At 49.3% G+C, this 21,341-nt stretch overlaps 1 protein-coding gene across 2 annotated transcripts in view; it reads right to left on the bottom strand.

Moving 5' to 3' along the window:
* The window catches only part of RUBCN (rubicon autophagy regulator), a 102,451-nt gene that overhangs the window by 34,845 nt on the left and 46,265 nt on the right, over positions 1-21,341 (bottom strand). Inside the window, exons 9-12 of one of the 2 annotated variants that reach the window (XM_060242840.1) lie at positions 11,530-11,645; positions 7,339-7,540; positions 5,523-5,624; positions 3,169-3,243 (exon numbers count right to left, since the gene is read on the bottom strand). In XM_060242840.1, coding sequence (XP_060098823.1) covers positions 3,169-3,243; positions 5,523-5,624; positions 7,339-7,540; positions 11,530-11,645 — 495 coding nt within the window. The remainder of the gene's footprint in view (positions 1-3,168; positions 3,244-5,522; positions 5,625-7,338; positions 7,541-11,529; positions 11,646-21,341) is intronic. The other variant, XM_060242839.1, reaches the window with a different exon arrangement.

Below are 21,341 nucleotides of genomic sequence, written 5' to 3'. Positions count from 1 at the left end.
CAGTGGCCAACCAGTTTCTCTGGAGGGCCAACAACAGGGCAGAGGGGCTGAGGCCTTCCTAAGAACATCAGAAGAGCCCTGCTGGGTCAGACCAGTGAGGGTCCATCTAGTCCAGCCTCCTGTCTCACACAGTGGCCAACCAGTTTCTCTGGAGGGCCAACAACAGGGCAGAGGGGCTGAGGCCTTCCTAAGAACATCAGAAGAGCCCTGCTGGGTCAGACCAGTGAGGGTCCACGTAGTCCAGCATCCTGTCTCACACAGTGGCCAACTGCATCATCATCTTCTCTTAAATCTGTTCACAACCGTCCAGGGAAAACGGCCCAAGTGAATCAACCTTTACCAACTTCAAGGCATGGCTATTACAACACAGAGTCCCTTCTTGCAAGCTTGTCACTGTTGGCAGGAGCTCTGGAACCTCTAAATTTTATCGTGCTCTTTCTTACCCCTCCACCCACCGCGCCCCAAATACTTGCTTCTGAGCTCCATTCTTCAAACCTCCTTTGAGAATTTGGTTGAACTCTAAGATTTGACAAACTTTCTAATATTTCCCCCTACAAATAGCCAAAACGTAGAAAGCAGACGGATGGAAATCTTCCTCATGCCACTGTGGCCACATAAAAAGGTAAAGGAAAGGTCCCCTGTGCAAGCACCAGTCGTTTCCGATTCTGGGGTGACGTTGCTTTCACAACGTTTTCACAGCAGACTTTTTACTGGGTGGTTTGCCATTGCCTTTCGAAGTCATTTACAATTTCCCCCCAGCAAGCGGAGTCCTCATGTGACCGACCTCGGAAGGCTGAGTCAACCTCGAGCCGGCTACCTGAAAACCCAGCTTCCGCTGGGATCGAACTCAGGTCATGAGCAGAGGGCTCCGACTTCAGTACTGCAGCTTTACCACTCTGCGCCACGGGGCCACGTAGGAAAAAATAATTTTAAAAGTATGATGGGAGTAAGGTTTATTACGACAACGATCATCCAAGAAGCATTTTCAGGCAGACGCTGAGCTGATACAATTGAGTACGCCCTCCGGTGATGCCAGCGGGGCGTGGCATATGCAAATCTGCTATGCTAATGAGCTCCGGCGCCTCTTTTTCTACGAAATGACCGCTGTTCATCCCTCTGTCTGCATCTGTCAGAAACTAAGTTCTTTTTATGATACGAAAACAATAAAAGATTAAATTGGGGGCAGAAAGACTAAATTCTGGACTAAGGATTAGGTGTCTTTTACAGCCACAGCTAGGTTCTTACATGCAGCTCAGCTGTTATCCGGAGCTCAGTGGCACGTGCCTATCACTCCCGTTCTGCAGCCCCTCCACCAGGCTGGGCTCAATTTAAAGCTTTTCTTTGCTATCACATTCAAAGCCCTTTTGTGGCCTTTGGGCCCTCGTGTCTGCGAGACTGTCTTTTCCTCCATGCTCCACCGTAATAACTCGGTCATAAAGCCTTCTGCAAGAGAGCAAAATCGGCAACCGCTTGCATGCGGGGCCTTCTCCGTTGCGGCCCCCACCCCTGAGGAGATCTGGAAGACTCCCGCTCTCCTGGCTTTCTGCAAACTCTGCAAAATGAAATTATTCAAGAGGGGCTTCGGGCACGGGCAAACAGAGATCTTTTGTGATGAAATGGGCAGGAAAAAGCATAAGCAAAGGGACAGGAACTGTGGCTTGTTCTATGGATTGCTGGAAGTCTGCTCCAGACTAGGCAGTTTCTGCACCATTTAAGGTTATCATGTTTCAAAGCTGATGCCTTGCTATAATCCTGTTGGAGATTTCTGTCTGTTTTCAGACTACTGTCGCCCTGACCTTATTGTATTGTGCGTTGGACGTCCCATCCTGTTGACTATGTAATCCGCCTTGAGTCTCAGACCGATTTCCCACTCGCCTTACGCCGCTCTCACTCTCCTCTTCTCCGCAGGCCTTCCGCCGGATTTCACGCTGTCTGCCCCGGGGCTGCAACTTGCTCCGCCTCTTTTGTGCAGCAAAGAAGATCATCTAAAAACCAGTTTCTGTTTGCCGCACAAAAAAAGGCAAAGCGAGTTGCAGCCCCAAGGCAGATAGTGGGAAATCCGACGGGAGCCCTGCAGAGAAGAGGAGCAAGAGACTGGCATAAGCCTAGTGGGACTTGGGTGTCATAGAAAAAAACTGGACTATAAATACCCAAATATATATATATTAAAACAACTGGAAAGCTATCATACTTCAGACACCATGAGAAGCAGCTAGCTTCTGTTTGGTACTCCAAGTCTGCTGAATGAGCTCTTGGTTATCTGTGTCCACTCTCGACGTAAAAGACTTACACATTTGCAGTGTTGCCGTAGCTCTTTGCAGAGCCTTTTTTGTAGCAGAAGCTCCTCTGCATATTAGGCCACGCCCCCCCCAATGTAGCCAATCCTCCTGGAGCTTACAGTAGGCCTTGTAAGAAGAGCCCTGTAAGCTCTTGGAGGATTGGCTACATCAGGGGTGTGTGGCCTAACACGTAAAGGAGCTCCTGCTGGAATTGCACCCCTGACTTTGCATATTAGGCCACACCTCCCTGCTGTAGCCAATCCTCCAAGAGCTTACAGTAGGCCCTGTACTAAGAGCTTTGTAAGCTCTTGGGGGATTGGCTGCATCAGGGGTGTGTGGCCTAATACGTCAAGGAGCTCCTGCTAGAATTGCACCCCTGCCTTTGCATATTAGGCCACACCTCCCTGCTGTAGCCAATCCTCCCGGAGCTTACAGTAGGCCCTGTACTAAGAGCCCTGTCAGCTCTTGGAGGATTGGCTGCATCAGGGGTGTGTGGCCTAATACATCAAGGAGCTCCTGCTAGAATTGCACCCCTGCCTTTGCATATTAGGCCACACCTCCCTGCTGTAGCCAATCCTCCTGGAGCTTACAGTCGGCCCTGTACTAAGAGCCCTGTCAGCTCTTGGGGGATTGGCTACATCAGAGGGGGTGTGGCCTAATATGCAAAGGAGTTCCTGCTACAAAAAAAAAGCCCTGGCTCTCTGTAAGGATCATTTAGCCCCACGGTGTCATCTGCGGTTATAGCGATTAAAGGAAAAGCAAGCAAAGGGATTCGGAAACACGCGAGTGCTACAGGGAAACAGGTGGGATAGCCCAAGGGAGATCTGCCCGAGTGACGCACAGACTGACCGACGCGGACATTTACGCACTCAGGAGGGGAGGTTACTACCTGAAAACAAGGAAGCCATTGAGACTGACAGGCCGTTCTTGGACATTTGAATCAGGTTAGATCCATCGTTACCATCTGCATGATACGGTGATGACAAAATATCGCATGTCAGCAGAAAAGGGCGGAAGGGAGGGGGGATGTCAGCATAAGAAGGGGGAGGACAGGACAGAGAGGCCCAAAGGCAAAGGGGCTTCCCATCAGGGCGGAGGTTTTCAAGCTTTCTACCTGGAGCAAACGTCTCTACAGTCTGGGATACGACTCTCCAGGCCTGCTAGAGGTGGAAAGTGCCAGGGCTTTTTTGTAGCAAGCACTCCTTTGCATATTAGGCCACCTCCCCCCCCCCCACCCTCCGTGATGTAGCCAATCCTCCTGGAGCTTACGGTAGGCCCAGTAATAAAAGCCCTGTAAACTCTTGGGAGGATCGGCTACACAAGAGGGATGTGGCCTAATATGCAAAGGAGTTCCTGCTACAAAAAAAAAGCCCGGAAAGCGCCATCAGGCTACAGTTGATTGACGGTGACCCCGCAGGGTTTCCGAGGCAAAAGACCTTCAGAGGTGGTTGGCCATTGGCTGCCTCCGTGCGATAACTGATTTAATTAGATTCCTCGCAGACCCTGCGCAGCTCCTTGAATGCTAGCAAAATCCGTGGCACGGTACGAACTTTTGCTGCGTCGCTGCTTCACCTCTCCAGATACAGAATCCTAGAGTCGGAAGGGACCTCCAGGGTCATCTAGTCTGACCCCCCATCTGAAGTAGTAAACAGTGACTCGTGAAAACTCCTCCCCCGCCACAAGTTTCGTTGGCCTTTACGAAGCTCCCGGACTGGTGCTCTTTTCTGTCGCTACGGACAGACGGACACGGCTACCCAGCTCGAACTATCTCCTTGCGTTCTATTCTACGTTCTCCTTTTAAAAAAAAAAAAATTCAAAGCAATATCGAAGGTTTCAAAGCAATCTTCCTGAGGGCCCAGGGGCTCAAAACAGGCAGACCGATAACCTGGCGGTGGAAAGTGTTACCAAGTCACTGCCAATCTATGGCGACTTTGCAGGGTTTTCAAGGCAAGAAATGAACAGAGGTGGTTTGCCGTCGCCTGCCTTGGTTCGGGTGCTAACCGGGGTCGAATTTGCTGAGCTTCCCGAACCCAATCGGATCAGCCTAGCTTGGGCCATCCCAGCTGGTCAGGGGGACCGATATTTACACCTCTGTAAAAATTTAGCTGAGCGGACCTACGACAGAACCTTCCAAAGATGAAAAAGGAAACGGGGCGGGTAGACGAGTCGGGGGGGGGAAGCATGGAACATGTACGTTTTATAGCTTCGTAGACAATGAGCCTGTCTCAGCAATTTTCTCAGGTTTAATGAAACAGCCACAGAAACCCCTAACCCCTGTAACCAGGGGTTTCTAGAATGCTCGTGATGTACTCTTGAACCCAGCAATGGGAACGCACACAGATGTTCTGCTACTACGGTCGTTGTTAGGCATGTCAAAGCAGGCCAAGGGAGTGGGAGAGAAGAAAAAGAAACAAGTCTTTAGCGGGGCTTTCTTTGAAACAGGAACTCCTCTACGCATTAGGCCCAGTGTTCCCTCTAGGCTGAGTTAGCGTGAGCTAGCTCACAGATTTTTAGCCTCCGGCTCACACATTTTTTGTCGCGGCTCCGGAAGGATGACCCCAGAGCACAGTAATTTACTGCAGCAGCTCACAACTTGAATGCCAGCCGCTCACAACTTTAATTCCGCAAAGTATAATTTTTTTCTCGCAAGACTCTGCAGCGTAGAGGGAACACGGATTAGGCCACTCCGCTCTTCCATAGCCAATTATCCTGGAGCTTACGGGGCTCTTAGGGCCTACTGTAAGCTCGGAGGATTGGCTACATCAGGGGTGTGTGGCCTAATATGCAAAGGAGTTCTTGCTACAAAAAGAGCCCTGGTCTTTAGTCAACAAGAGCAGGTCTCCTAGTTGTTCACACCAGGGAGAAAACCTGACTCAAAACCTTCCCATAGCAGTCAGGGAACACTGTTGGTCTCTGAGGTGTTGCTGGACTCGAATCCAGCTCTCCCGCTGCAGACCAGCACAGCAGCTACCTCCTGAAACCACAGATATCGGAGGACCACCCTCCTATCGTCAGGACTGTACACTGAGTCCTGTCAGGGAAGGACCAGAGAGCAATGATGGAACACACGTTCAACCCCTGGCATCTCCAGCTAGAAGGTTTTCAGGTAGCAGTTGCTAGGAAAGGGATTTCTCTGCTTGGACTCTTGAAGAGCTGCTGTCCTTCGGACTGGGCAATGCTTGGCTAGATGGACCTCTGGTCCACCTGCAACAGACGCAGAACTCTCCAGTTACGCCATCCTACCTTTGAGCTCATACTCATCCACCTCTTCTGCGGAGCCCGAGTCAGACAGACGTGTTGAGTCTCGGGAGCTGAACTGGGACCCGCTGTCTGTTGCCATGAAACCTGGAAGGAGAGGGCTTGAATGAGGCAGATATCTAGATATGGGATATTTACACATGTGACCAATATAGGAGGATATAGACAAGCTGGAACGGGTCCAGAAGAGGACGATGAAGATGGTGAAGGGTCTGAAGAAACCTATGAGGAAAGGTTGAAGGAGCTGGGCCTGTTTAGCCTGGAGAGGAGGCGGCTGAGAGGTGATAGGATCACCATCTTCAAGTACATGAAGGGTTGTTCTATAGAGGATGGGGTGGAATTGTTTTCTGTGGCCCCGGAAGGTAGGACCAGAACCAAGAGGTTGAAATTAAATCAAAAGAGTTTTCGGCTCAACGTTAGGAAGAACTTCCTGACCGTTAGAGCAGTTCCTCAGTGGAACAGGCTTCCTCCCCGGGAGGTGGTGGGCTCTCCTTCCTTGGAGGTTTTTCAACAGAGGCTAGAGGGCCATCTGAAAGCAATGAGGATCCTGTGAATTTAGGGGGAGGTATTTTGAGTTTAGAGCGGTTCCTCAGTGGAACAGGCTTCCTCCTCAGGAGGTGGTGGGCTCTCCTTCCTTGGAGGTTTTTCAACAGAGGCTAGATGGTCATCTGACAGCAATGAGGATCCTGGGAATTTAGGGGGAGGTGTTTGTGGGTTTCCTGCATTGCGCAGGAGGTTGGACTAGATAATCCTGGAGGGCCCTTCCAACTCTAGGATTCTATGAACTTCCTGACCGTTAGAGCAGTTCCTCAGTGGAATAGGCTTCCTTGGGAGGTGGTGGGCTCTCCTTCCTTGGAGGTTTTTAAGCAGAGGCTAGGTGGCCATCTGACAGCAACACGGATCCTGTGAATTTGGGGGGGGGGGGTGTTCTTTGTGAGTTTCCTGCATTGTGCAGAGGGTTGGACTAGATGACCCTGGAGGTCCCTTCCAACTCTAGGATTCTATGTGCAAAGTTTTCAGACCTTCATATCAATGGATCACACTTTCATAACTGTCCGATTCCTCCCCTTGAAGCACAGTTTAGAGCATGGGTGTCGAACTCATTTGTTATGAGGGCCAGATCTGACATAAATAAGACTGTGTCAGGACAGGCCACGTGTATCATAAAATGTAATGCCGGGTAGCAGAGATACAAACTTCATAAAGGACACAGACAAACGCAATTAAAGATTTAAAAAAAACCTTAAAACATGCTTAAAGCATTAGCACTTGTTGGTCTTAAAGGTGCTTTCTTTGTATTTCTCCCGTGGGATCCAGGGAACCGGGCCGAGGAAACTCTGGCTCTTTCTTTCCTTCCCCAGGGGGAGGAGCCTCAGCCAATAGAAGGAAGAGAGGCTTGGCTCAGTAGCTCTGCTGTGCGATTGAGAGAGCCTGGCAAAAGCAAGCTCTCCCCTCCACACACACCAAGGGAGGAGCCTCAGCTAATGGAGGAAACAGAGGCTTTGCTCTGTAGCTCCTGTGCGATTGAGCAAGCCTGGCAAAGCAAGCTGAGATGCAGAGGGAAGCAAGAGAGAGGGAGAAGAAAGCAGACGACAGCCAGTTGCTCGGGAGCCTGAGAGGAGCCCTCCAAGGGGCTGATTTGGCCCCCCGGGACACATGTTTGACACCCCGGGTTTAGAGCAAGGGGAAAGAGCCTGTCCTGATTCCAGTGATGTGGCACTGCTGCTGTTTTGAGGGACGCCGAGGCAGGCCGGGCCTCTGCTCTGCTCTGTTCTAGCCCACGCTGGGAGGGACTACTCACTGTCGGAGCTGACATCCTGGTAAGCCGGGTGGAGCTGGCGGGTCCTGATCTGCTGCCTCCGGATGCGAATCTTCTGCTTCAGCTCCTGGATCTCCTTATCGCTGTCGTCCGCCTCTTCCTCCAGCTGCCGGTTCATCATGTTGCACTTCATCAGCTCGATGGCGGCGATGAGCGACTCCGAGATGCTGAAGTGGGCGTTTTCCTGGGCGGAGGGGGAAGGGGAAGAAGAAGATGATGATATTGGATTTATATCCTGCCCTCCACTCCGAATCTCAGAGCGGTTCATAATCTCCTTTATCTTCCTCCCCCACAACAGACACCCTGTGAGGTGGGTGGGGCTGAGAGAGCTCTGACAGAAGCTGCCCTTTCAAGGACAGCTCTGCAAGAGTTATGGCTGACCCAAGGCCATTCCAGCAGCTGCAAGTGGAGGAGTGGGGAATCAAACCCATTTTTTCCAGAGAAGCATATGTGCACTTAATCATTGCACCAAACTGATGTAGTTTTGAAGAAGAAGAACTGGATTTATACCCTGCCCTCCACTGAGTCTCAGAGCAGCTCACAATCTCCTTCACTTTCCTCCCCCACAACAGACACCCTGTGAGGTGGGTGGGGCTGAGAGGGCTCTCACAGCAGCTGCCCTTTCAAGGACAACCTCAGCCAGAGCTATGACTGACCCAAGGCCATTCCAGCAGCTGCAAGTGGAGGAGTGGGGAATCAAACCCAGTTCTCCCAGATAAGAGTCCGCACACTTTACCACTACACCAAACTGGCTCTCTACACCAAACAAGAAGAAGATGATGATGATGATATTGGATTTATATCCCGCCCTCCACTCCGAATCTCAGAGCGGTTCATAATCTCCTTTATCTTCCTCCCCCACAACAGACACCCTTGTGAGGTGGATGGAGCTGAGAGAGAGCTCTGACAGAAGCTGCCCTTTCAAGGACAGCTCTGCGAGAGTTATGGCTGACCCAAGGCCAGTCCAGCAGCTGCAAGTGGAGGAGTGGGGAATCAAACCTGGTTCTCCTAGATAAGAGTCCGCACACTTAACCACTACTCCGAACTGGAGAAGCTGAAGTTCCACACAAGACCAAGGAGAGCTATTTTGTCCCGGCGGCAATCCTGAGTTTTGCACAGAAACAAGAGATTGGGGGGGAGGGGCAAACGGGGAGAAACGTCAGCTCCCCTGGTCTAACCTTCACCATTAAAGAATGGATTTCCCCCCCTCTTTTCCTTCTATCTTTTGTTGTTTTTTGTAGATTAAAAATACACAGATTTGGTTTTGTATGATAGACATGATAGATAAGAATTTGGAATTTGCCATTAAATATTCTATAAAACAGTAGGATTTTATAATAATATCAAAAGGTCATATGAACATATGAGCATATGCAGCTGCCTTCTACTGAATCAGACCCTCAAAGGTCCATCAAAGTCAGTATTGTCTTCTCAGACTAGCAGCAGCTCTCCAAGGTCTCAAGCTGAGGTTTTTCACATCTATTTGCCTGGACCCTTTTGAGTTGGAGATGCCGGGGATTGAACCTGGGACCTTCTGCTTACCAAGCAGATGCTCTACCACTGAGCCACCGTCCCTCCCCAAAGATGGAGGAAGATGGAAATCTTCCTCATGCCACTGTGGCCACATAGGAAAAAGTAATTTAAAAAGTATGAAGGCAATAAGTTTTAATGATGACAACTGTAATTCGAGAAGCCTTTTAAGGGAGATGCTGAGCTGCTATGATTCGGTACCCCTCCCGGTGATGTCAGGGGGTGGGCGACACATGCAAATGAGCTGTGTGAATGAGCTCCAGCACCTCTTTTTCCTAAGACATCACCTCTGACTCTGTGGCACCACAAATCTTCCATCCAGCTGCAGAACTCGGAATCCTGCAGCAACCCGCTTTGTGGCCAGGCTTCATTTTCCGCCCCCTCTCCAAAGCATCGAAAGGCTTCTACGACTGTGAGCTTAACACATGAGGATTGCCCTCGCTTTTCTCTTTACTATTTTCCGGTCAACGTTACAAAACAAAGCAGGGGTCAAGTTGCACCCGGAAGCCCAACCGAGTTTTATTCAGGACGCGAGCTTCCGTGCGCTCTCTAAGCGCGCTTCATCAGACGAGGGGATCGGGTATTGCGCTGCAAAACAGTCGCGCGCGGATTCCCCTCTCCTGACTACTGCCATTTAAGACATTTAAAAAGCCCCCCTTCCTCCCAGGAAACTGGAGCTTGTACAACCTTAATCAGACTCTCTGCTTCTCTCTCTGACCCATTTAAACTCATTTAAGAGCTGCGAGCCCTGACGCGGATGGCCCGGGCTAGCCCCCTGACCTCATCAGATCTCAGAAGCTGGCCCCATTAACTGAAGAGCCCCCACCCCACCCCGAACAGAGATGGTGGGCCACAGAGAGCAGGGGAGGAAGCTGGACTGGGGGGAGGGGGGGATTGGTCCAGTTGACAGCAGCTCCCCAGGGTGGGCCAGGCAAGAAAACGAGGGGCTTCACTGAAGACAGCTTCAAGAAAAGATTGGACCAGCATGTGGAGCAGAGGTCCATCAGTGGCTATTAGCTACAGCCTATTGTTGGAACTCTCTATCCGGGGCAGTGATGCTCTGTATTCTTGGTGCTTGAGGGGGCACAGTGGGGGGGCTTCTAGTGTCCTGGCCCCACTGGTGGACCTCCTGATGGCATTTGGGGTTTTTTGGCCACTGTGTGACAGAGAGTGTTGGACTGGATGGGCCGTTGGTCTGATCCAACATGGCTTCTCTTATGTTCTTATGTGACACAGAGTGTTGGCCTGGAGGGGCCATTGGCCTGATCCAACATGGCTTCTCTTATATTCTTATGTGACACAGAGTGTTGGACTGGATGGGCCACTGGCCTGATCCAACATGGCTTCTCTTATATTCTTATGTGACAAAGATGTTGGACTGGATGGGCCGTTGGTCTGATCCAACATGACTTCTCTTATATTCTTATGTGACAAAGATGTTGGACTGGATGGGCCACTGGCCTGATCCAACATGGCTTCTCTTATGTTCTTATGTGACACAGAGTGTTGGCCTGGAGGGGCCATTGGCCTGATCCAACATGGCTTCTCTTGTGTTCTTATGTCTGGGGCAGTGATGCTCTGTATTCTTGGTGCTTGAGGGGGCAAGTGTGGGAGGGTTCTAGTGCCCTGGCCCCACTGATGGACCTCCTGATGGCATCTGGGTTTTGGCCACTGTGTGACACAGAGTGTTGGACTGGATGGGCCATTGGCCGGCTCCACCATGGCTTCTCTTATGTTCTTAAGTCTGGACAGTGATGCTCTGTCTTCTTGGTGCTGGGGGGGCAACAGTGAGAGGGGAGGCCTTCTAGTGTCCTGGTCCCACTGGTGGACCTCCTGAAGGCCCATGGGTTTTGGCCACTGTGTGGAGGCCTCCAAGGAAATCCGGGGAGGGAAAACCTGGAGGCAGGGAGTGGCAAAACACCTCTGAAGTGCGCGGACTCTTATCTGGGAGAACCGGGGTTGATTCCCCACTCCTCCCCTTGCAGCTGCTGGAATGGCCTTGGGTCAGCCATAGCTCTTGCATGGGTTGTCCTTGAAAGGGCAGCTGCTGTGAGAGCCCTCTCCAGCCCCACCCACCTCACAGGGTGTCTGTTGTGGGGGAGGAAGGTAAAGGAGCTTGTGAGCCGCTCTGAGACTCTTCGGAGTGGAGGGCGGGATATAAATCCAATATCTTCATCTTCTTCTTCTTCTTGTCCTTGAAAGGGCAGCTTCTGTCAGAGCTCTTTCAGCCCCACCGACCTCACAGGGTGTCTGTTGTTGGAGGGGGGGTGGAGATAAAGGAGATTGTGAGCCGCTCTGAGATTCGGAGTGCAGGGTGCGATATAAATCCGATATCATCATCTTCTTCCTTGTTGAATGCCTTAGGCAGCCTGATTTTAAAATATTTTGTACTCTGCCTTGAGCCTCAGTGGAAAAGAAGGGCTACAGATAATGCAAATAAATAAATAGCACGTGTAGCATTGCTTTATGGTGAAAGCATTCCTAAAATGGAGTCAAAGCAACTTGCGGGACAAATTCCCAGAAAGCCCGAGGGATTGGGTTAATCTTTTCCCATACCAAGTCCCTGCAATTTAACTGCTCATAAAGAGCTCGTGTGAACACACCTAGTACCGTACTTTACCTTTCGCCTCTTCCTATTCTTACCTTTTCCAAGTCTGCGCAGCTGCCAAAATCTTGCTCAGACAAATAGCTAATCAGGGATTGCCCTTCAGAGGGTCTCCGAAACATCCCGTCCCCAGAATTTAGATATTGCCCAGCATCTGGAAGGGAGAAAAAAGAACGGAGAAAAAGGGTTTTTCATATCCTAAAGACCTGAACTGATGTCACGAGCAAAATCTTTGTAGCAGGAACTCCTTTGCCTATTAGGCCACACCCTCTTGATGTAGCCAATCCTCCAAGAGCTTACAGAGCTCTTAGTTCAGGGCCCACTGCGAGCTCCAGGAGGATTGGCTACATCAGAGGGTGTGGCCTAATATGCAAAGGAGTTCCTGCTACAAAAAAAGCCCCGGGCCCTCCAAGGCTGGTCTTCTGATTGGCCACACAACAGGCAATAGCAGGGCATGTGTTCCGTTCGCAAAATGTCCCCAGATTCAGCCCCTAGTATCAGCAGGTAGCAGGGTGGGGGTGGGGGGGGAGAAGCTCTGTGATAAAGCGTTGTGCAAAATGCCCAGGGGTTCTAGGGTTGCCAATTTCCAGGTGGGAGCCTTTTTGCCAGCAATAAAGAAAGACTTTGGTCCTGCTTTAAATGAAAAATAGCTTACTCCTTATACCTGCTTGGTCTCATTGCTGCATAGCTTACAACTATAGCTTACAACTGCATAGCTTACAAGCACAGCCAGCTTTAAGAGGGGATTGGGTAAAAATATGGAGCAGAGGTCCATCAATGGCTATTAGCCACAGTATGTGTGTGTATATATATATATGTGTGTGTGTGTGTGTGTGTATACACACACACACATATATTGGCCACTGTGTGACAGAGTGTTGGACTGGAGGGGCCATTGGCCTGATCCAACATGGCTTTTCTTATGTTTTTAAGTGACACAGAGAGTGCTGGACTGGATGGGCCATTGGCCTGATCCAACATGGCTTCTCTTATGTTCTTATGTGACACAGAGTGTTGGACTGGATGGGCCATTGGCTTAATCCAACATGGCTTCTCTTATGTGACACAAAGTGTTGGACTGGAGGGGCCATTGGCCTGATCCAACATGGCTTCTCTTATGTTCTTCTGTGACACAGAGTGTTGGACTGGATGGGCCATTGGCTTAATCCAACATGGCTTCTCTTATGTGACACAGAGTGTTGGACTGGAGGGGCCATTGGCCTGATCCAACATGGCTTCTCTTATGTTCTTATGTGACACAGAGTGTTGGACTGGATGGGCCATTGGCTTAATCCAACATGGCTTCTCTTATGTGACACAGAGTGTTGGACTGGAGGGGCCATTGGCCTGATCCAACATGGCTTCTCTTATGTTCTTATGTGACACAGAATGTTGGACTGGAGGGGCCACTGGCCTGATCCAACATGGCTTCTCTTATGTTCCTATGTGACACAGAGTGTTGGACTGGAGGGGCCACTGGCCTGATCCAACATGGCTTCTCTTATGTTCTTCTGTGACACAGAGTGTTGGACTGGATGGGCCACTGGCCTGATCCAACAAGGCTTCTCTTATGTTCCTATGTGACACAGAGTGTTGGACTGGAGGGGCCACTGGCCTGATCCAACATGGCTTCTCTTATGTTCCTATGTGACACAGAGTGTTGGACTGGAGGGGCCACTGGCCTGATCCAACATGGCTTCTCTTATGTTCTTCTGTGACACAGAGTGTTGGACTGGAGGGGCCACTGGCCTGATCCAACATGGCTTCTCTTATGTTCCTATGTGACACAGAGTGTTGGACTGGAGGGGCCACTGGCCTGATCCAACATGAACATAAGAACATAAGAGAAGCCATGTTAGATCAGGCCAATGGCCCATCCAGTCCAACATTCTGTGTCACACAGCGGCCAAATATATATATATATATATATATACACATACACACACTGTGGCTAATAGCCACTGATGGACCTCTGCTCCATATTTTTATCTAACCCCTTCTTGAAGGTGGCTATGCTTGTGGACGCCACCACCTCCTGTGGCAGTGAATTCCACATGTTAATCACCCTTTGGGTGAAGAATACTTCCTTTTATCCGTTTTAACCTGTCTGCTCAGCAATTTCATCGAATGCCCACGAGTTCTTGTATTGCTTCTCTTGGCTTCTCTTATGTTCTTATGTTCCAGCTGGAGAGCATTATGCCATATGCAGAAGTGAAGGCCTGGAACCAGATATATAAGTGGCTTTCTCCATATAGAAAAATATATATTGCAACAATGGGTGGTTCCTTCATGAAGTCTCAGTGCTTGCATCCAATCTGTATGAAGAGTATTCTGGCCGGCAATGGAGCGGAAGGCTTTGCTATGCTTCTAGTAAAAGGAACTGGCTTACTCCCTTGTAATATACAGCACAATACCGTGGAAGATATCATAATACGCGTCTATTATATTATTAACTAGTTATGTGTATGCTGTATCAGTTAAACACTATGGGCTCTGTTTACAAGGATTCAAATGCGTTTTATGGTTGTCAAGGTGAACTTCTGTGTCAAATACATTAAGTCTAAAGAAGTTTTCTATTTAAAAAGCATGTAAGCATATTTAAAAATTATTAAAAAGTTCAGTTTCACACAACATTATTGTGCTCAGTTTTCGGCACCACATTTTAAGAAGGATGTAGACAAGCTGGAACGGGTCCAGAGGAGGGCGACGAAGATGGTGAGGGGTTGGAGACCAAGTCCTATGAGGAAAGGTTGAAGGAGCTGGGGATGTTTAGCCTGGAGAGGCGGCTGAGAGGTGACAGGATCACCATCTTCAAGTCCTTGAAGGGATGTCATATAGAGGATGGTGTGGAATTGTTTTCTGTGGCCCCAGAAAGTAGGACCAGAACCAAAAGAGTTTCCGGCTCAACGTTAGGAAGAATTTCCTGACCGTTAGAGCGGTTCCTCAGCGGAACAGGCTTTCTTGGGAGGTGGTTGGCTCTCCTTCCTTGGAGGTTTTTAAACAGAGGCTAGATGACCATCTGACAGCAATGAAGATCCTGTGAATTTAGGGGGAGGTGTTTGTGAATTTCCTGCACTGTGTAGGGGGGGTTGGACTAGATGACCCTAGAGGCCCCTTCCAACTCTTTGATTCTATGATTCTATGAAAGTCTGGTCGCCTATTCATGTTTCTTGTGTATGTCCTCACTGTGATTCCCCTGTTGTTCCTGCAATCCCCAGGTGGGGGAAGGGGATCCCCCAGTTTGGAAGCCCACCCCCTGCATCAGGGTCATCAGAGAGCGGGGGGAGGGGAGGGAAATGCATGCTGGGAACTCTATTATTGCCTATGGAGACTTATTCCCATAGGAAATAATGGAGAATTGGTATGCGGGTATCTGGGACTCTGGGGGGGGGGGCGTGTTTTCTGAGAGACAGGCAGCAAATACTCAGCATAGCATCCAGTGCCTCTTCCAAAAATACCCAAGTTTCAAAAAGATTGGACCAGGGCCAGTTTGGTGTAGTGGTTAAGTGTGCGGACTCTTATCTGGGAGAACCGGGTTTGATTCCCCACTCCTCCAATTGCACCTGCTGGAATGGCCTTGGGTCAGCCATAGCTCTGGCAGAGGTTGTCCTTGAAAGGGCAGCTGCTGTGAGAGCCCTCTCAGCCCCACCCACCTCACAGGGTGTCTGTTGTGGGGGAGGAAGGGAAAGGAGATTGTGAGCCGCTCTGAGACTCTTCAGAGTGGAGGGCGGGATATAAATCCAATATCTTCATCTACCTCACAGGGTGTCTGTTGTGGGGGAGGAAGGCAAAGGAGGTTGTGAGCCGCTCTGAGACTCTTCGGAGTGGAGGGCGGGATATAAATCCAATATCTTCATCTACCTCACAGGGTGTCTGTTGTGGGGGAGGAAGGCAAAGGAGGTTGTGAGCCGCTCTGAGACTCTTCGGAGTGGAGGGCGGGATATAAATCCAATATCTTCATCTACCTCACAGGGTGTCTGTTGTGGGGGAGGAAGATAAAGGAGATTGTGAGCCGCTCTGAGACTCTTCGGAGTGGAGGGCGGGATACAAATCCAATATCTTCATCTACCTCACAGGGTGTCTGTTGTGGGGGAGGAAGATAAAGGAGATTGTGAGCTGCTCTGAGACTCTTTGGAGTGGAGGGCGGGATATAAATCCAATATCTTCTTCTTCTTCTATGAGCCCCTAAAGAAAGTACCTCTATCCTTCATTGTTTCCTATGGAAGGAAGGGATTTTAAAAGTCTCCTGGCTCCACCCCCAAAGTCCCCAGATATTTCTTGAATTGGACTTGGCGACCCTGAGGGGTTCATTCAGACCTCAGCACTTCCACGTACAAGGATCTGGTCGCAGATAACCTCTGCCAGAATCCCTGGGCAGTCTCTGCCGATCGGAGCAGACCACACCGACCTTTGTTGGACCGAAGGTCTGATGCAGGAGCGGCCAACGGCAGCTCTCCAGATGTCTTTTGCCTACAACTCCCATCAGCCCCAGCCGTTGGCCCTGCTGGCTGGGGCTGATGGGAGTTGTAGGCAAAAAAAAAACACCTGGAGAGCTACCGTTGGCCACCCCTGGTGTAACGTGGCATCGGGCAGCCCCGTGGGCATCCCTCCACTCTTGTGGCCCTTCCTTGCACGCCCGGAAAACCGCTGACTGCTGCTTTAACGGCTCAGGCCAGTTACAACAGATAAAGCAGAAGGATTCGGTGAGCGAGGCAGATCACGAGAGGAAGGGCAGGGAGGGTTGCACCGGTGCTCAGTTCTCGTGGCCCTTTTTTACACCGCCGGGGAAATGCTGGTTGACCCTTTAGGGTCAGGCAGCAATTTTTCTCCAGGCCAGTTCGGCCAGGGGTCCTGGAAGTTTTTGCCATCTTCTGGGCATGGAGCCTGCAGGGGTCACTGGGGATGTATGTGTGTGGGGTGGGAGGGGAGGTATATGTGAAATTCCTGCATTGCGCAGAGGGTTGGACTAGATGACCCTGGAGCTCCCTTCCAACGCTGCGGTTCTAGGGAGTTCTTTGGAATCGATCAAATCCGGCCCTGCTCAGAAAAAAAAAAGCCGTGGATCAAATACTGGGACATGGACCAATGGTATGTATGAATCAGTATGTGTGTGTGTGTTGTGCCACTGAGACAACTTTTGGGGACCCTATGAATTAACGACCTCCAAAAGGGGTTGCAAACACAGAAGACGACCTCCAAAAGGGGTTGCAAACACAGAAGATGACCTCCAAAAGGGGTTGAAAACACAGAAGACGACCTCCAAAAGGGGCTGCAAACACAGAAGACGACCTCCAAAAGGGGTTGAAAACACAGAAGACGACCTCCAAAAGGGGCTGCAAACACAGAAGACGACCTCCAAAAGGGGTTGCAAACACAGACGAAGACCTCCACAAGGGGTTGCAAATGCAGAAGACGACCTCCACAAGGGGTTGAAAACACAGAAGACGACCTCCAAAAGGGGTTGAAAACACAGACGAAGACCTCCACAAGGGGTTGCAAACACAGAAGACGACCTCCAAAAGGGGTTGAAAACACAGAAGACGACCTCCAAAAGGGGTTGCAAACACAGACGAAGACCTCCACAAGGGGTTGAAAACACAGAAGACGACCTCCAAAAGGGGTTGCAAACACAGAAGACAACCTCCACAAGGGGTTGAAAACACAGAAGACGACCTCCAAAAGGGGTTGAAAACACAGACGAAGACCTCCACAAGGGGTTGCAAACACAGAAGACGACCTCCAAAAGGGGTTGCAAACACAGACGAAGACCTCCAAAAGGGGTTGCAAACACAGAAGACGACCTCCAAAAGGGGTTGAAAACACAGACGAAGACCTCCAAAAGGGGTTGCAAACACAGAAGACAACCTCCACAAGGGGTTGCAAATGCAGAAGATGACCTCCAAAAGGGGTTGCAAACACAGAAGACGACCTCCAAAAGGGGTTGAAAACACAGACGAAGACCTCCACAAGGGGTTGCAAAAACAGAAGAAGACCTCCAAAAGGGGTTGCAAACACAGAAGACGACCTCCAAAAGGGGTTGCAAACACAGAAGACAACCTCCACAAGGGGTTGCAAACGCAGAAGATGACCTCCAAAAGGGGTTGCAAACACAGAAGACGACCTCCACAAGGGGTTGCAAACACAGCAGAAGACCTCCAAAAGGGGTTGCAAACACAGAAGACGACCTCCACAAGGGGTTGCGAACACAGCAGAAGACCTCCAAAAGGGGTTGCAAACACAGAAGAAGACCTCCAAAAGGGGTTGCAAACACAAAAGACAACCTCCAAAAGGGGTTGAAAACACAGAAGACAACCTCCACAAGGGGTTGCAAATGCAGAAGATGACCTCCACAAGGGGTTGCAAACACAGAAGACGACCTCCACAAGGAGTTGCAAACACAGAAGACGACCTCCACAAGGGGTTTCAAACACAGAAGATGACCTCCAAAAGGGGTTGCAAACACAGAAGACGACAGAAACAGGATACAGGGTGACCTTGACAGGCTGGGAAACTGGGCTGAAACCAATGAAATGAATTTTAACGGGGAGAAATGTAAAGTTCTGCATTTAGGTAGGAAAGATCCCACGCATGGCTAAAGGATGGGGGAGACTTGTCTTAGCAGTAGTATGTGCGAAAAGGATCTAGGGTTTTAGTGGATCATACGCTGCACATGAGTCAACAGAATGATGCGGTGGCTAAAAAGGCAAATGCAATTTTGGGCTGTATGAACAGAAGTCTCGTGTCCAGATCACGTGATGTGATGGTTTCGCTTTATTGTAAGACCTCACCTAGAGTACTGTGTTCAGTTTTGGGCACCACATTTTAAGAAGGATATAGACAAGCTGGAAGGGGTCCAGAGGAGGGCGACAAAGATGGTGAGGGGTCTGGAGACCAAGTCCTATGAGGAAGGGTTGAAGGAGCTGGGGATGTTTAGCCTGGAGAGGAGGTGGCTGAGAAGTGATAGGATCACCATCTTTAAGTCCTTGAAGGGCTGTCATATAGAGGGGTCTGGAGACCAAGTCCTATGAGGAAAAGTTGAAGGAGCTGGGGATGTTTAGCCTGGAGAGGAGGCGGCTGAGAGGTGATAGCTCTGAGACTCTGAGATTCAGAATACAGGGTGGGATATAAATCCAATATCACCATCTTCTTCTTCCCCCACAACAGGCTGAGAGAGCTTTGACAGAAGCTGCCCTTTCAAGGACAACTTCTGTGATTGCTATGGCTGACCCAAGGCTTGCTTACTTACTACTTAGCCTGAAAAGTTATCACAAATAGTTATTTAAAAAGTCAACAGTTCATCACAAACCTCCGCAATAAGGACTCACAAATCGGAATGTGTTTGCAGGCACAATAAACATACAAGGGACTCCACAGAATGACGCTTGCAAAACCTGCTCACACTGGTGTTTCTTAAAAGTGCCACAAAGAATTTTACCGAATCCTTCAAGAAAATATTTCACAAGTCAGTCCTCTAATGTGGCATTGATGTGTGATAAGAAAAGTCTATTCAAAGCCAGTCCACATAAAACCAGTGTGATACATTTTGTTGCCTTTCTCAAGACTTGTGGCTTAAAGGTAAAGGTAGTCCCCTATGCAAGCACCAGTCATTTTCGACTCTGGGGTGACGTTTTCACGGCAGACTTTTTACGGGATTGTTTGCCATTGCCTTCCCCAGTCACCTACACTTTCCCCCCAGCAGGCTGAGTACTCATTTTACCGACCTAGAAAGGATGGAAGGCTGAGTCAACCTGGAGCCAGCTACCTGAAACCAGCTTCCGCTGGGATCGAACTCAGGTCATGAGCAGAGGGCTCCGACTGCAGTACTGCAGCTTTACCACTCTGAGCCGCGGGGCTCTTTGTGGCTTAAAATGGAACTGTAAACGCAAATGATGCGGCATGCAATCATCTTAAAAAACTTTTAGAGACGGCAGAAATGGACACGCTTTCTTTAAAATTAAAAGAAGGGAATATACAAGAAAATAAGATGACCTGGCCGCCATTATATGATTGGCTGGGTGTAAAATGGAAAAGTGGGCAAGGAATATAATATAATTACGGTGCGATGCGATGCGACCGTATGCAAGAGTGTAAATATATGCCAAAGACTGACTTGTAAAAGATAGGAATGATCTAAGAGAGGAATGGAAAGTATAATTTATAAGGTTACTTCGATCGCAAAATACAAAATGATTTTTTGTGTGAAAAGAATGGCATATGCAAATGGAAGGAATATTTGATCTCCCCCTTCAAACCCCTTTGCCCCCTTCCCTTCCCTGTTCCCTTATGTGAAACTTAATAAAACTTTAAAACCTCAGTCGTCTTAAAAAAACAAGCACATGCAAACTACGCAATGTTCAGCACACATTACATGACGAAAAACCTTACTCAGTCCTTCTGGTCAATTCCATAAAAGGCACAGGCTATTCTCTGTATAAACAGAAGAGGTTTTCAAAGGACCATCACACCTTTCCCTCTATAAGGGCTGCCTTCTAAACTGTATGCAGGTGTAAGAGATTGAAATGCCTCATTTGTAGAAACCCAGTACATCTGCTAACCTGTTTTCTACTCCTTCTTTTATAGAAATTGGAGAAAATCCAGGCATTGGGTTCAGTCCAAATGGAAAGTTCTCAATTAGAAAAAAAAACCCCTAGTTTCTTTCTTCAATAAAATTTTTTTGAAACATTCCCCCAAATGTATGGTCTGGTTTTATGTGTATAAATCACACAGAATTTCATTTCTTCTGCAGTATGTCCAACTTTCATACAGCGTTCAACTATGGGGGCTTCTCTAATCTTTTTGGGGATGCTTGCGATGAACTGTTACCTTATTTAATAACCTTTTGTGATCAACTTTCAGGCTAAGTAGTAAGCAGTATTTCCCAGTGTTTCCTTTTTTTTGAAGGTCTCATTTATGTCAGATCCGGAGCTCGGATGTAGGGAGGAAGGAAGAAGATGGAGAGGGAGAGGTGGAAAGAAAGCAACTTTAACTTTAAAATGAGTTCGACACCCCTGCTCTACAGAGTATTTTTTTTTTAAAGCAAAATTTCAGCCTCTGGGTGTCAGCTCTGGATCCAACAGCTAGAAATGAGTCAGCTCCAGGCCTCAGATTTTGCGGGAGCTCACAGGAGCACAGCTCCTGAACCTTTCTGAGGGTTCCCCCTCTTCCTCCCCACCTCCCTTGTCCATTGAATAGGAGGTGCAGCTGCATAACAATCCCTGGATTAGGAGAGCCGGCAGCCAGCCACCAGGGGCTTTGCCACACCCTCAGCAGCCTTCATTAAACCCTGAAGAAGCCTGTGCCACCCTTTCTCCACTTCTTATGTGATTTTGGGCAGCAGGTGGCTGGCTGGCCTTTTGACTGGGAAAGTGGCAGCCAAGGAGAGCCGCAGGTGAGCAAGACCTGCTTGGGCTGGCTGGATCTCTAACCAGACCAAGCAGGCCTCACTTGCCCGGGGCTCTCCTTTTTGCATGGGGTTGCTTTTGGTTGGGGGGGGAGGGGGCATATGCTAATGAGTTATGCTAATGAGCTTTGCCACCTATTTTTTTACAAAACGTCTCATGGTCAGGCCTCACTCCTACTCCAACGCCAGCCAGTCAACATTAAAAGGGCAAGAGAGAAGGCATTCAGCGCAAACTTGTCAAAATGTCAAGACAGTGTGCGTTTGCAATAAAAAAGGCCAACGCCATGCTGGGAATTATTAGGAAGGGAATTGAAAACAAATCAGCCAGTATCATCATGCCCCTGTATAAATCGATGGTGCGGTCTCATTTGGAATACTGTGTGCAATTCTGGTCACCACACCTCAAAAAGGATATTATAGCATTGGAGAGGGTCCAGAAAAGGGCAACTA

This window comes from Heteronotia binoei, chromosome 6 (assembly GCF_032191835.1).
Source record: "Heteronotia binoei isolate CCM8104 ecotype False Entrance Well chromosome 6, APGP_CSIRO_Hbin_v1, whole genome shotgun sequence".
Lineage (NCBI taxonomy): Eukaryota > Metazoa > Chordata > Lepidosauria > Squamata > Gekkonidae > Heteronotia > Heteronotia binoei.
The sequence above is the reverse complement of the archived record's forward strand: the minus strand, read 5'-3'. Positions and strand labels throughout refer to the sequence as shown.